Source organism: Triturus cristatus, chromosome 10, assembly GCF_964204655.1.
Source record: "Triturus cristatus chromosome 10, aTriCri1.1, whole genome shotgun sequence".
In the NCBI taxonomy this organism is placed as follows: Eukaryota; Metazoa; Chordata; class Amphibia; order Caudata; family Salamandridae; genus Triturus; species Triturus cristatus.
The window spans coordinates 1,035,927,503-1,035,940,282 of record NC_140593.1 but is presented as its reverse complement, the minus strand read 5'-3'; the positions used below and the strand labels follow the sequence as shown (position 1 = coordinate 1,035,940,282).

Genomic DNA, 12,780 nt, shown 5'->3' with positions numbered 1-12,780 from the left:
CAAAACTTTCCATCAAGCAACTGAGGCGGATGAGACCTTGTATGGAACTGGGGGCTATTCAATCTTTATTTGTATGAAAATGGAAATTCATATCTTCCACCACACACATAGAGCTGGAAAATAATCTGCCAATGGCATTAAAACCCTCAATATGTATGGGTGGCTAGTGTGACTCTATTGAACTATTTAATCTTTCCACCAATTCAACAATTTAATGTTTGTATTTTTATTTATGTATTCTTTACTTTTATAGCAACAGATAATATATAATACTTCATATGAGTTTATACCACTGATATTTCATGATGATTTTTGCTTGATGTTTTCTTGCAGCTTTGTCTAATGAGTGGTGAAATAATTCAAATGAGCTCAAAAATGAGTTTGATCTTTGAACCAGCAGATTTGGAGCAGGCATCCCCTGCCACTGTGAGCAGGTAATTTCAATGGTGCATTACTAATTATTTGCAGAACAATATTGAAATAGGAAAACAGGATTATGATTAAATACTTAATTTAGCTTGGTAAAGCCATAAAAGTGCACAAATGTCTTCATAAAATGAATATACGAGTCATCAATTAAAAATCAAATGCAGTTTGTACATATAAAACAGTTTAAAAGACAAAATATACAACCCTCTCAGCATGCCAAGACCATCAGCAAGCCTCTAACATTTACCTTAATCTAAGAGCTCCCTGAACAGATTTCTTTTAAAGTTCAAAATGAATCTTGTAATAAGCAATAAAATCATAAAATTATAGAATTCATGCTAGCCACCAATGAATCAGACAACACAATAAAGGTCATTTCAAAGTACATGAGCAGCTATAAACAACCTCGTCCTATTCAAATTACATATTAGGAAGACGCAAAAGCAGTTATGGAAGTCAAGGAGGAAAATGCAAGACTATTCAAGTGAGTTCAAGTGTGGATTGGATTCAGAGTACGATAAGATGGTAAAGGAATGACATAAAACACATAATGTGTATTAGGCCACCCCCCCCCCGCCACTCTCCCCGCCCCTCCCACCGCAATCAAGTTCAGATGGCTTGACCTGCAAAAATGTATGAGGGAAAACAGTTGAGGTGTCATAATTATCAAATAACTCCGAATTCTGATCCCTGTCCAAACTGCTGTCTCCACAAGGGTCACAATTTAACCATTAGCTTGTAATCAGGGCCTAAGCCTCAGTCTTCTATTGTCTTTGATCGGCAAGTATGACCTTCCTAGAGTTACCTCTGAAAAACTCCTTGAGGTTGGTAGTACCCTGCAAAAAAAACAAAGCAGACCTGCAGTTAGGATGATAGCGATTGTGAGACTTATGGTTGTCTGCACATTTCCAGATACTAATCCTCCAGAATTCAATAAGCGGTGGATGGTATTTAAATAAGCACGTGCGACAAAGGCAACAATTGTAACAGGTGTTACATCATCAACAATATTCAATGTTATTTTTTACAGATAAATGAAATATGTTTATAAAAAAAGAACAGCCGTTAGGTATTTTCATAAGGATACTTTCATATTTGTATCCCCCCTAGGAGATATGTAACCTCTCAATTAAGAGAGCTTAGCACTAAAGATCCACCACTGTCCCGGTCATACCAAATTGGAGCCATGGAAGCTAGACTAGAAGATCATGAAGGGGTCTTCTTAATCTTAGGCTGACCAGCTTCCTTACTGCCCATGGAAGTCCGGTGGCTGCCTCATAGTGCCCCCATCCATTTATCGAGCAATACCAATGTCAGTAACAGAGATGTTTCTGCCATAGGCAAAGTGGGAAATTGTCCAGGGGCCCCCGCTTTCCAAGTGGCCACCTAGTAAAGTGAGTGGGGCAGTCAAAATCCCTGCCATATAAAATAACTGTGCTCATAAAAACCAGCTTGTTTTTCTAATTTGACAACCGAGCATGCTTAAAAGAAACTTAGGGCCAGACTTACTAAGGGCTTGCACCCTTACTTTTAGCATCATAAGGGCCTGAATGAGCCGAAAAGAGGTAATACATTCAATGCTGGGCTTCACAAATGCTTAAGATGTCACTGGTCACTAAAGTTGAAGACAAATACAGGATCCAAGTACAATTTTAGGGGCCCATGCTACAAAATGCCCCCAACCAACTGCGACAACATAAACTTCTTGATTACATTGATGTTTTCAAAAATAGTTTGGAATTTCTCCCATTTCATGCCCCTCTACCTCAGTGATGGTCTGGATCCTGCATCTGATTTATTTTTAGAAATCCATCTTTAGGTGTCATGACTGTTTCTTCTTTCCAGGTGTGGTATGATTTATATGGAGCCTCACCAGCTTGGGTGGAAGCCATTAAAAGATTCATATATGGACACGCTCCCTGAACAACTCTTACCTGAACATCGTGAAATGGTAAAGCTTTTTACATTATTTATTTTATATTCCATTACCTTTTTTTAATGTTCTTTTTTCTACTCAATCTTGAGTGTCTATCTTATTTATTTATTATTTATTTAAGAGTCTTTTATAGCGCTGGCTTGACCCGAAGGTATCAGAGCACTTTACAGCATTATTTCAGTTAACAGCATTGTCTTGTGTCGAATCAGGCTAAGGCCTTGAGGGGAGCATAGAAGCGGAGCAAAAGACAGTTGGTGTAGAAACCCTCTTGCTATGGTCAATTGTTTATCAGCTGGATGAGATTCCTGTAGCAGAGGCACTCTGTCTCGCTGGGTGGTTTCTATCCAGTTGGTTGAGGTGTTGGTTAAGGAAGAGGTCCTTGAGCTGTCTTTTGAAGTTTATGAAGGAAGGGTTGGTCCTGATATGGACTGGGATGGAGTTCCATTTTTTAGGAGCATTTCCAGAGAAGGAGCGTGCCAAGGTTTTTTGTTTGCAAGTTTTGGGAGGAATGAAAAGTAGTGTGTTTGTGCTCCTAATATTTCTCTTCTGGCCTACCTTTTTGAGTTTGGATGCAAGGTAAGTTGGTCTGCCGGTGTGAAGGTTTTTGTGGGTGACACATGAAGTTCTGAAGTTGGAACACGCTTCAATCGGGAGTCTGTTTAGTTCTCTCAGAGAGGGTGAGATGTGGTCGTAGTTCTTGACTCCGGTGACCATCCTAGCAGCTTCATCTAGAGTTGTTCGGAGGGAGGATAAGTGTGACTTTGCCATGCCTGTGAGGGTTGCATTCCGGTAGTCCAATCTGGACAGAACCAGAGATTGCGTGGCATGTTTAAGATCATTGGGAGGGAGGAAGGGTTTGATTGTGTTGAGGAGTTTTAGGTTGTAGAAGGCGCTCTTAACAGTGCTCTTTATATGTTTGCCCATGTTCAAACGTGGGTGTAGAGTGAATCCCAGGGATTTTGCAGAGTCAGCCAGGGTAAGATTGCAGTTAAGAGCATCAATGGATTTTAGCAGTTCTTTAATTTGGGGGTCTGTTCATTATTGGAAATTAGGAGGATTTCCGTCTTATCTTGATTAAGTTTTAGTGGTTGTGTGGTAGCCAGTGCTGGACTTCTCTGAGAATGTCATTTAGTCTATGTATTTCACCTACTGAGGATGTTTCCAGGTAGAGCTGGGTATCGTACGCATAGAGTGGAAGGGGATGTACGCTTTTTTGAGTATGACGGTGAGGGGCTCCATGTAGATGTTGAACAGTGAAGGAGAGAGAATAGACCCTTGTGGGATACCCTGGGTTATAGGAAATATGTCAGAAGTAGAATTGTTTATTTATATTTGTTGAAAGTGGTTTTGAAGGAAGGATGTGACCCATTGTAGGACCAACCCATTCGCTTTCTCGGAGGGAGTTTCTGAGAAGTTTGTGGTCACTAGTGTCAAAGGCTGCCGATAGGTCAAGGAGTATGAGTAGGTAGCATTGGTCTACATCAAGTGATTTGTATACATCATCTATAACATTCAGGATTGCTGCCTTAGTGCTGCACCCTAAAGCCCGATTGGTGAGTGTTCAGTAGGTTGTTGCTGTCAACGTGTTGGTTGAGTTGGAGGAGGACACATCCTTCAAGGATTTTGGATAAAAAGGGGAGATTGGAAACAAGCCTGAAGTTATTTAGGGTATTCAGGTCCGTGTCCATTTTTCTTTAGTAATGGCATGACTTGGACGATTTTCAAACAGTATGGCATAACTCCATTTCTCAAGGAGCTATTTATAATCTTGGTCCAAAGACGGGATAGAGCGTGGTTCCACTTTTTTGCCAAATGGGCAGGAATAGTGTCAGCTATGTGGAAGGAGGGCTTGGACATTTTAATCATTTCAGTGATGTCTGCTTCTGAGAGGGGGTTGAACGTCTTCCTGCTCCTAGGCAACATGGGGGGCTCTTGGAGTTGGTTGCCTTAGCTTATGTCCATTAGAGAGACCAATGTTTTCAAGTCCAGGTGGGAGATCCATGCTTGGGAGTCCAGGGGGTGTGTGGGAGGGCTTTTGTTGGATGACAGGATATGGTCGTGAAGCGAGCGCTCAATCTTGGTGATTTTATCATTAAAGAAATTGTCAAAATTGTTACAGAGTTCTTTGGAGGTCTGTGCAGTTTTTGTGGGTGGCTTGGAGGTTTGTTGTTTAATGATATTGAAGAGCTCTTTGGGATTTTCTTTGCATTGTCTAATGCACTGCAGAAGAAGGTAGCTTTTTCATTCCTGATGCGTTTTTTTATATTTCCTGCATTCTGTTTTGAGCTGGTCAAAGTGGGTTATGGAAGGGTTTGTCCGCCAAAGTCTTTCAGGAGCAAGGAGTTGTCTTCTTTCAGAGTTTAGGTCTATATTGAACCAGGATCTTGATGGGGTGTTTCAGACTCTTTTTTGTTTCAGAGGGGCTGCTTGGTCTAGGATGGCTGCCATCGTTGCGTTGTAGTGTGTTGCAAGTCTGGTCGTAGAGAGGTTCTGCTAATAGGGTCATCACCCTATCTTCTAGGTCCGTTAGGGGAATCTGTCTTATGCTTCTTACCCATAGATGTGGTTTCTGTGTACGGGCTTAGTGGGGAATTTTGGTTAATTTGAAATAGAATGATGTGGTGGTCCGACCAGTCGACAGGAAGGTTGTGGTTATTAGTAACTGTATCTTTATGAGCTATAATGACATCAAGGATTCAGCCTCTGTAATAAGTTTGTTCTTTGCAGTGCTGGATAAGATTATTATTGAGTGAAAGTTTGTTTAAGGAGTATTGTTCTCATCATTCCAAGTAAGATTGAGGTTACCTAAGATTATGTTATTGTAGTCCAAGAGTGAGCAGTGTGTTATCAGGTCAGATAGGTGTTCTCTGAAGGCGAGTGAGTTGCCTGGAGTGTGGTAGAGGAGGTGATGTTGTCCTTCATCGGGTTAGATATTCAAATGTGTTGTAGGTGAAGGTGTCAGTTTCAATAATGGTTATACTGTTCTTGTGGATGATTGCAGTGCCACCACCACAATGGTTTTCTCTGTCTTTCTTGATGATTGAAATCCCGGGGGGGGGGGGGGGGCACTGGGGTGTCAATGATTAGGTAGGAGGATTCATTCAACCAAGCTTCTGTTGTGAACGTGAAATTAATGTCATGGTTCAGTATGGTTTCTGCCAATTCTGTTGCATGTTTGGTTGCATATCTGCAGGTTATAAGCATGCAGTTGGTCATTCCCTTGTTGAGCTTCCTAGGGGGAGGTGTCATGGGTATACTGATGTGGTGAGCTGGTGGCCTCATCGTTCTTGGTGGGATGTGGGCTCTCCCAAATCCAGTGATAACCTAGATTTTGGAACTGGGGTTGTCTCTGGTTGATGATGAGTCATAAGAATTGGCAAGGCCCAGCGCCTACCTCAGGGACATTGTGGCACTTGTTCTTTTTGGTCTCTGAGACTGGTTCTTAAAAGGCATTGAGCTCCAGCTGTGTGACTGTGTCTTGGGAAGACTTGGGTGTTGATTGTTGGTGCCGGTGGGTGGCAGGTGTCAGCGTTGGGCAGGCTCCGGATGTGTGTTTAGGTTCATTAAGATTTTGTTTATACCCTGTATACTATCTCTAATTGGCTTTCCATCAGGAAAAGTCTCTGATTAATATTCAGTGAGGAGGGGGTAAGGATGTTTAGTTTCAAGCTGTCCGGTGTGAGGCAGTCCATAGATGGAGAGTGTCTGCCAGTAAGAGTGTGACTCAAGGTGTCATTGGTTACCATATTGTTCATGATGGGTATTGTGGACAAGTGGTGTGGGCACTCTTGTCTTGTTTCAGACAGCAAATTGGTGAGTGTTGATGGTAGGTTGTTCACCCTCAAGAACTGCAATGGGAAAGAGGTTCGCAGTATAGGAAGGGTGGAGGCAGGGTCAACGGGGGGTTGGGGAGTCATTTTAGTGATGTACCTCCGAACTGGTCTGGTTAACATGTCTTTAGTGTGCGAGTGAGGGGTAGTAGTATGGTACAGTAGGTAAGAGGTATTGTGGCCAGAGAGTGGTGGAGGAGGGGGTAAAGTTAAAGTTGTTAGTGTGAGTCGTGAGATTATTTTGTGTTGCCACTAGTGGGGGGAGGTTGGTTAGGGGAAGGTGAGTTGTGCGAGTGAGTAAAGTGCGAATAAGTAATGGCGTTCCATAGCATAGGGAATAGAAATTAAAATGAGTTCAGGTTGGCGTCATTGGCTTGACTCAAGACTATTCCGTTTCTGTAGATGGTAGCAGAGGTGTTGCCTTTGAACGTAGGAAAGTTAGAGATTGTCAGTTTGCAACTGCGTGGGGTGCTGGTTGTTTTGGATATATGAAGGTAGATCCTTAGTATAGTGTTCCATTTCGCAGGTCGTTGGGTTTGGAAAATTAGATCAGTTTTCTGTTGGCCTTTGGAGGCATTGTAATATATATCAGCTATCAGTGTTTCAGGGTGTTGTTTAATCAGCCTATGTTTGAAGTTTTATGTCTCCTTAAAGGGGAGATTTGGGGGGATGGTGATGGAGAAAGAGTTTGGACCATGAGATTTCATGCACTTGGACATTGAAGGGCAGAGGGATGTTGATGGGGCAGGCAATATCTTACCCTCAGGGAGCGCCCTAATGTCGTTTAAGAGTGGAAAGAGGCGGACTCCAACCGGGAGGTATACCCTAGATATTGGTGTAGGAGGGACAGAACAAGGCAGTGCTTGAGGTAGGACTGGAATCAGTCCAGTCCCAAATGGCTGATAGTTTGGGAGCTTAACAAGAATGTATTGTTTATTTATTTATTTTATATAGCTTAATTTTGACTCAGCCTACATAGGATAATATTAGACCTTTGTCAGTTGCCAAGTTTTTTCTCTTTTTGTAAGTCCTCTTATAGTTTATCCTAATATATCGTGTGAGGGGTTTACTTCACCCGGGTTCCCTTCAATATGGCGCTGGTCGGGGCGAACTGATCAAGATGGCGGCGACTATAGTCCATGGAGTGTTCCAGGTTGCTGTGACATGGGTGCCACTGGGGGGAGAGTCAGCAGCGCCTCTGTGGCGTCTGGAGGGTGACTGGAGAGTGAGGCCGAAGTCACCGCAAACCCTGGTGGTGGAGCAGACCTGTTCTCACAGCTCAGCAGGGCTTGGGCAGCCCAGAGGGCCAGCCACCCCTGACTGGAAACATACAGGTCAGCTCCCTGAAAATGAGGTCAGCGAGGGGCGCGACCGGTGTGAGCGCTTCAGAGAAGCTCTGCACCGATTGCAATCCCCTTTTTTCCTTTTTTTCTGAGTAATGATGCTCATGGCCGCTAGCTAGCAGGCTCACCTGTGGGGTGGGGCGGCGACGGCCTTGCCTTCCTCCACTCTCCCGATGAGCTGCCTGCATGCATGGTATTCGATCAGGCTTGAGGGTCGGCACGGCCTCCAGAGCCCGCACCCAGCAGTGGACACTCAATGGGATTGGTCCCGTGTCGAAGGTGGGCAATGTCCATGTTCAGCGGTGTCCATGTTCAGCGGATGGGGCAGCAGGTCTGTGGAGTAACTTCCTGGTACTACATCTACGGTAGGTCCCAAGAGCTTGGCCGGAGCTGGGGGGTGGGACAACAGGGATTTCCAACTTAAAGTGATCCCAAAGCCCGGGAGCTTCTTCCTAGAGCTCCTTCCCAGCGGCCATTTTAGATAGTCTGTTTGTCAGACTGTGGTTTATTTTCTTTGGCCGTGCTCTCTGTTTGCAGAAATGTACAATTTGATCTTAGGGAATTTATATTGTAGATCTAAGTCATTGACAGTTATTGAGAGAGTGTAAAAGAATAATTCCCTTTTCTATTTCTATTTACTTACTTCATAATCGTTTCAATCAGAAAGACTGTAGAAAGAACCCATGGTGTCTGTGCATTGTAGACAGTAAGTGATACATACCAAAGCAGCTGCAGATGTTCACACAACCTGGCAGATGAGAGGCTGACAATAAATCATTCATCCACCTAATGCAGAGAAAAGTTGAGGTTCATTATTTGCCATAAATGACTTAAATGAGCAGTTATTATATCAGGGTTTCCTTTGAGGGGAAGGGGGCAATGCAATGTTTAAGAGATCTCTTGAAGGTTTTCCTGATGCTACCAGCTCTGAAGCACAAAAAAAAGACGTTCCAATCCCAACACTCTTTACTTCTTATTCCTAAAATCTGGATATTTTGGCATTAGGCATGGTTTCCAGGAAGTTAAAAATCAGGGAAAGAACAGCCAGGGCAGAGCAATGTAATCTAGACACCATGCATTTGTTCATCATTGTCTAAAAAGCACTGAGATGTTCCTTCCTTACTACATTCAATACTTAAGAAATATTTGGGGCAATAATTCTTTTCTAGTTAAATATTTGAATATCTTGGTCTAAAGAACTAAATGTAATCTAGAGATTCAATATAAAGCTACTCTATGTAGCACCTCCCAAAATGTTCTTTTTTCTGCAACATGATCAAAGAATCTACTCCCTCGGGTCCAAAGATTGCTTTTCAAGAAGGAAAAAATACCATATTAAGATTTATGCAGATAGAGTTTATCGTCTATTGATGGACTGTATTAGCTGGGCTTGGTGGCTCATGGAGGCTGATGCATTTGAATGACATTCTTTTAATTTCTTTGTATTTCTTTCAGATTAATGACATGTTTAACTGGCTGGTCCAGCCTTGCCTCAACTTTATACGTCTAGAGTGTAAGTTCCTGGTGCAGACTTCACCTATTCATCTGACGTACAGCATGATGAGACTATATTCCTGCCTTCTTGGTAAGAGTGGTACTTAATTTACAATGTTAAAAAAAGTGGCACATTGCAATGTGGCTGTGCTTTTACTAGTGTTTTCTGATGCCCAAAATGCAGCGCTCCCATTGCCCTGCACCTTTGCGTATGTGTACAGGGAGGGAGAGTGTAAAGTTTGGGCTGTTCCCCCATCACAGTTACAGATATTCTCTATATCAATCACTGGCCATTAAATAAGAGTGTCATGCTTTCTGCAGGCTAGAGAGAAAGGATGATGTTACTAATACTACACATCTCAAGGAAAGGACACATTCCAACACAATATGTGCACATATATTTGTTCTTTGAAATAAAATGGTGCCATGTATCCAGTAAGAATGGTGTGCACCTTGAATATGGAACCCAAAATATTGGTGGGATAGAATATCGAGGACAAAATAATAAAAAAAATATCAACTGGTAAGTAAGTCCAGGTTTTTTATACTTAACACCACATATATGTATCTACACTGTACATATATCATCAAGTTTCGTAGCTGTGGCTGTAGAAATAGTAAATCTATACTTCCCTATGTGCACTTGCCTTTGTCCCTTGATAGTCTGTCCTGGATATTCTTGTACTAAAATGTTGTTGGTGTAAAAATTCAGTAGTACGATCAGTAAGAACCAACATGATTTGAGAGGCCCAAATAAGTAGAAATTATCTAAATACAAGAAGTCTTCATGTTTTAATATGGCAAATCTAATGAAACCAGTATTGGTTTTTCTTTCTTTGATGTGTCCCTTTTTTCTTTTTCCATTGGTTAGTCACTCACTCTGGATATAAGGTGTACTGTGTAGCTGGTTTTTGTGTGTATGTTTGGTAGCTCTAATGACCACCTCTTGAGGGATATGTCATTTGCTTTCATGATGATTAAATCATTTTATTTAGTTATTTATTGTGTTTTTCTAAAGCAGTGCTTCACCACAAGGAACTAGAGCGCTTTACATAGAACTAAACCTACCTATTCCAGATATGTTTAGCAGAGTGACCGGAGGGTCAACCAAACTGTAAGAGGAAGAACGCAGTGGAGAGAGGAGGTGAAGAGAGAGAGTTGTTAGAGGATAAACATTGAGAGCAGCAAACCTGTAGTTACATTGTAACAACTATTCATGCTCCTGATATAGGTTTTTAGAGTTGTTCAATTGCCCCATCTCCCTTGGTGGTTCTCCCATGCACACGTCCTGCACTGTTTGCATCCATTGACTTCCCAGTCGCAAGGATGAGTAACCATCCCTGGGCTGGTGAGTAGTGATGAACAGTACAGTGTCATGAGGGAACACGGTGCCGTGTCAGGGTTCCCTCATCTGAAACTCACCTCGCTCGATGTGTGGCCGTAATTTACCGCAGTCAGAGTGGGGGATGCAGGTTCGCTTGTAGGAAGACCAGGGTTGGGTTCGCTAGCTGCAGGTCTCTTGGGAGTACTCTGCGGTCGTTCAGGAAAGAGTTCTGAGGTTGCCGGTCTAGTCTCTCGCAGGCCAATGAAGACACAAGGACAGACTCGGCTCTGAAGTGTGCCGGCAGCGTTCTGAGCCATGCACTTCACCAATGATTTTGCAGAGTGTGCTTGTCCCGCGCATGCGCTTAGTCAGTCAGGGGTTAGTGTAGAAGTATTTCACTGAGCTTGCGCAGAAGTTAGCTTAGGGTAGTTTTCGTTTCGGAAGTGTCGGGTTAGTTAGTTCAAATTTTTCATAGGAATTACGGATTAGGAGTTCTACTCAAAAGATAGAAAAGAAAGAAGCATCCAAGGAAATAAGAAGTCGCTCACCCATTCCTCACGTAGAAAACAAGTGACTTGGAAGTTTCCTTATTTACTCCAGAACCGCAAGTATAAGCCTGTAAAGAAAGATATGTTCATAACATTTGATGTTATATAAGAATACGCACAACTAGAAAAAGATAATTGGAAAACAAGCATAACAGTAATATAATGAAATAAGAAAACTAAAAAGAAGAGAAGCAAAGGTCTTACCTTAAAGGGTTAGAGAGAAAGAAAGAGAGAAAATCAATATGTTTTAAGAAAAGAAGAGAAAGAGAAAAGATCTTAGAAGTTAGTAATGATGTGTTGTTTTTAACTTACAGTTCACACAATAAATACTAACAATGAGGCAGTGCCAGGAAGACGCTGAGAACTGGCTTAGAATTGAACCACAAGAAGCGAGGCAGTCTCTTCTCTGTCCCCATCCCCTTTCCCCCAGCAGGGTTCACTTGAGCACTCGTTGTATTAGGGCTCGGGTGGAGGTCTGTTGGGGGAATTGGGAAAATTCAGCATTCTGCTCGTGTGAATACCAGGAAGGATTGTGAGTACACTAGTGGTGCCTGACAGAGTGAAGTGCCCACGTTTAAAAAAAACCTCACCTGAGCAGAATGGCAGAGGGTTACGACTTAAAAAGTTTAGGTAAGATTTTAGAAGTAATACAGCAAGAGTTAATGGCAGTTAGAGAAGAGAACAAGGCTCTGAAGTCAGAAATGGAAGCCTCTAGGAGAGAAACCTTAGAGCTGGCGGTAAAGATTAAAAGTGAGAGTTCTGCAGTTAAATGTAACCCTTCCTCTTCTAGTGCAGTACATCAGGTTCAACTGCAGTCCTGGATGTACCACACAAGTAGTGCATTCACTGGCCCCCGGTATTCCCCTAGCTCCACCAGAACAATTTGTGGGAATCCTCAGAAGGCCCAAATATTCCTTACGCAATGTTCACTACAGTTCATGTGCAGTCCGACCGTCTTTCCAGATTCGAATCGCCTTTATCATCTCTTACTTAAGTGGGGACGCTGCTTCATGGTCGATGCCCTTGGTTACGCAAGATGTTCCAATTTTGTATGATTTTGAAGAGTTTAAAAAGGAGTTTTTATGAATATTTGACCAAAAAAAGTTGGATCAGGCAATCGATAATGAGCTGCTAGAATTGAGGCAAGGAAATCGAGAGCTGTTAACGTATTTGGCACAATTCAACAAGTTGGTGGTTGAGACCGAATGGCCAAGAAGCAAGAGAGCAGCCTTATTTTATCGTGGTTTGAAGGGTGATCTGAAGGACACCTTAACGCAAATTTCCCAGTCGTCCCACAGAGGTGTCAGCTTTGATTGACTTAGTCCTGAAAATAGATTATCGCCAAACGGAGAGAAAAGGTGAAAAAAGAAGAGAATTCCATCCGAGTATTTCCAGGTTTGATCGTGTAAGAACAGATGTCATGAAATCGTCTGAGAAAGAGCCAGGAATCTAACCGATGCAAATTGGACCATAAGAGACCCCCTTTCCAAAGAAGAGAAGGAAAAAAGAAGGCAAAATAATCTTTGTCTTTACTGTGGAACTAGTGGGCATTTCTTAAATGGTTGTCCAAAGAAGCCCAAGCTCTTCAAGAAGGAAAATTTGCAGCACCACCAGTAGGAGGAGTTGGACTGGGGTATGCGAAAGGAGTAACAACTCCAAATAATCATCAAGTCGCACATACCGTACAATCTTCTGCTCCGCATTTGATCTTAACTATGACAATAAAATTCAGAGAAAAGACCCTTCAAGGTGTAGTTGTGATGATGGATTCTGGAGCTACCGTAAATTTTTGCGATCTCAAGTTTGCCTCCAAAGTGGGCTTAGAAGCAATTCAAAAGGCCAAAAGCGAAGCCGTAAAGGCCGTGGATGGAACAAA

At 42.5% G+C, this 12,780-nt stretch overlaps 1 protein-coding gene across 1 annotated transcript in view; it reads left to right on the top strand.

Moving 5' to 3' along the window:
• The window catches only part of DNAH3 (dynein axonemal heavy chain 3), a 694,204-nt gene that overhangs the window by 475,250 nt on the left and 206,174 nt on the right, over nucleotides 1-12,780 (top strand). The window contains exons 37-39 of the mRNA XM_085629109.1: nucleotides 334-434; nucleotides 2,275-2,380; nucleotides 8,994-9,123. Of these exons, the coding sequence (XP_085485235.1) occupies nucleotides 334-434; nucleotides 2,275-2,380; nucleotides 8,994-9,123 (337 nt within the window). The remainder of the gene's footprint in view (nucleotides 1-333; nucleotides 435-2,274; nucleotides 2,381-8,993; nucleotides 9,124-12,780) is intronic.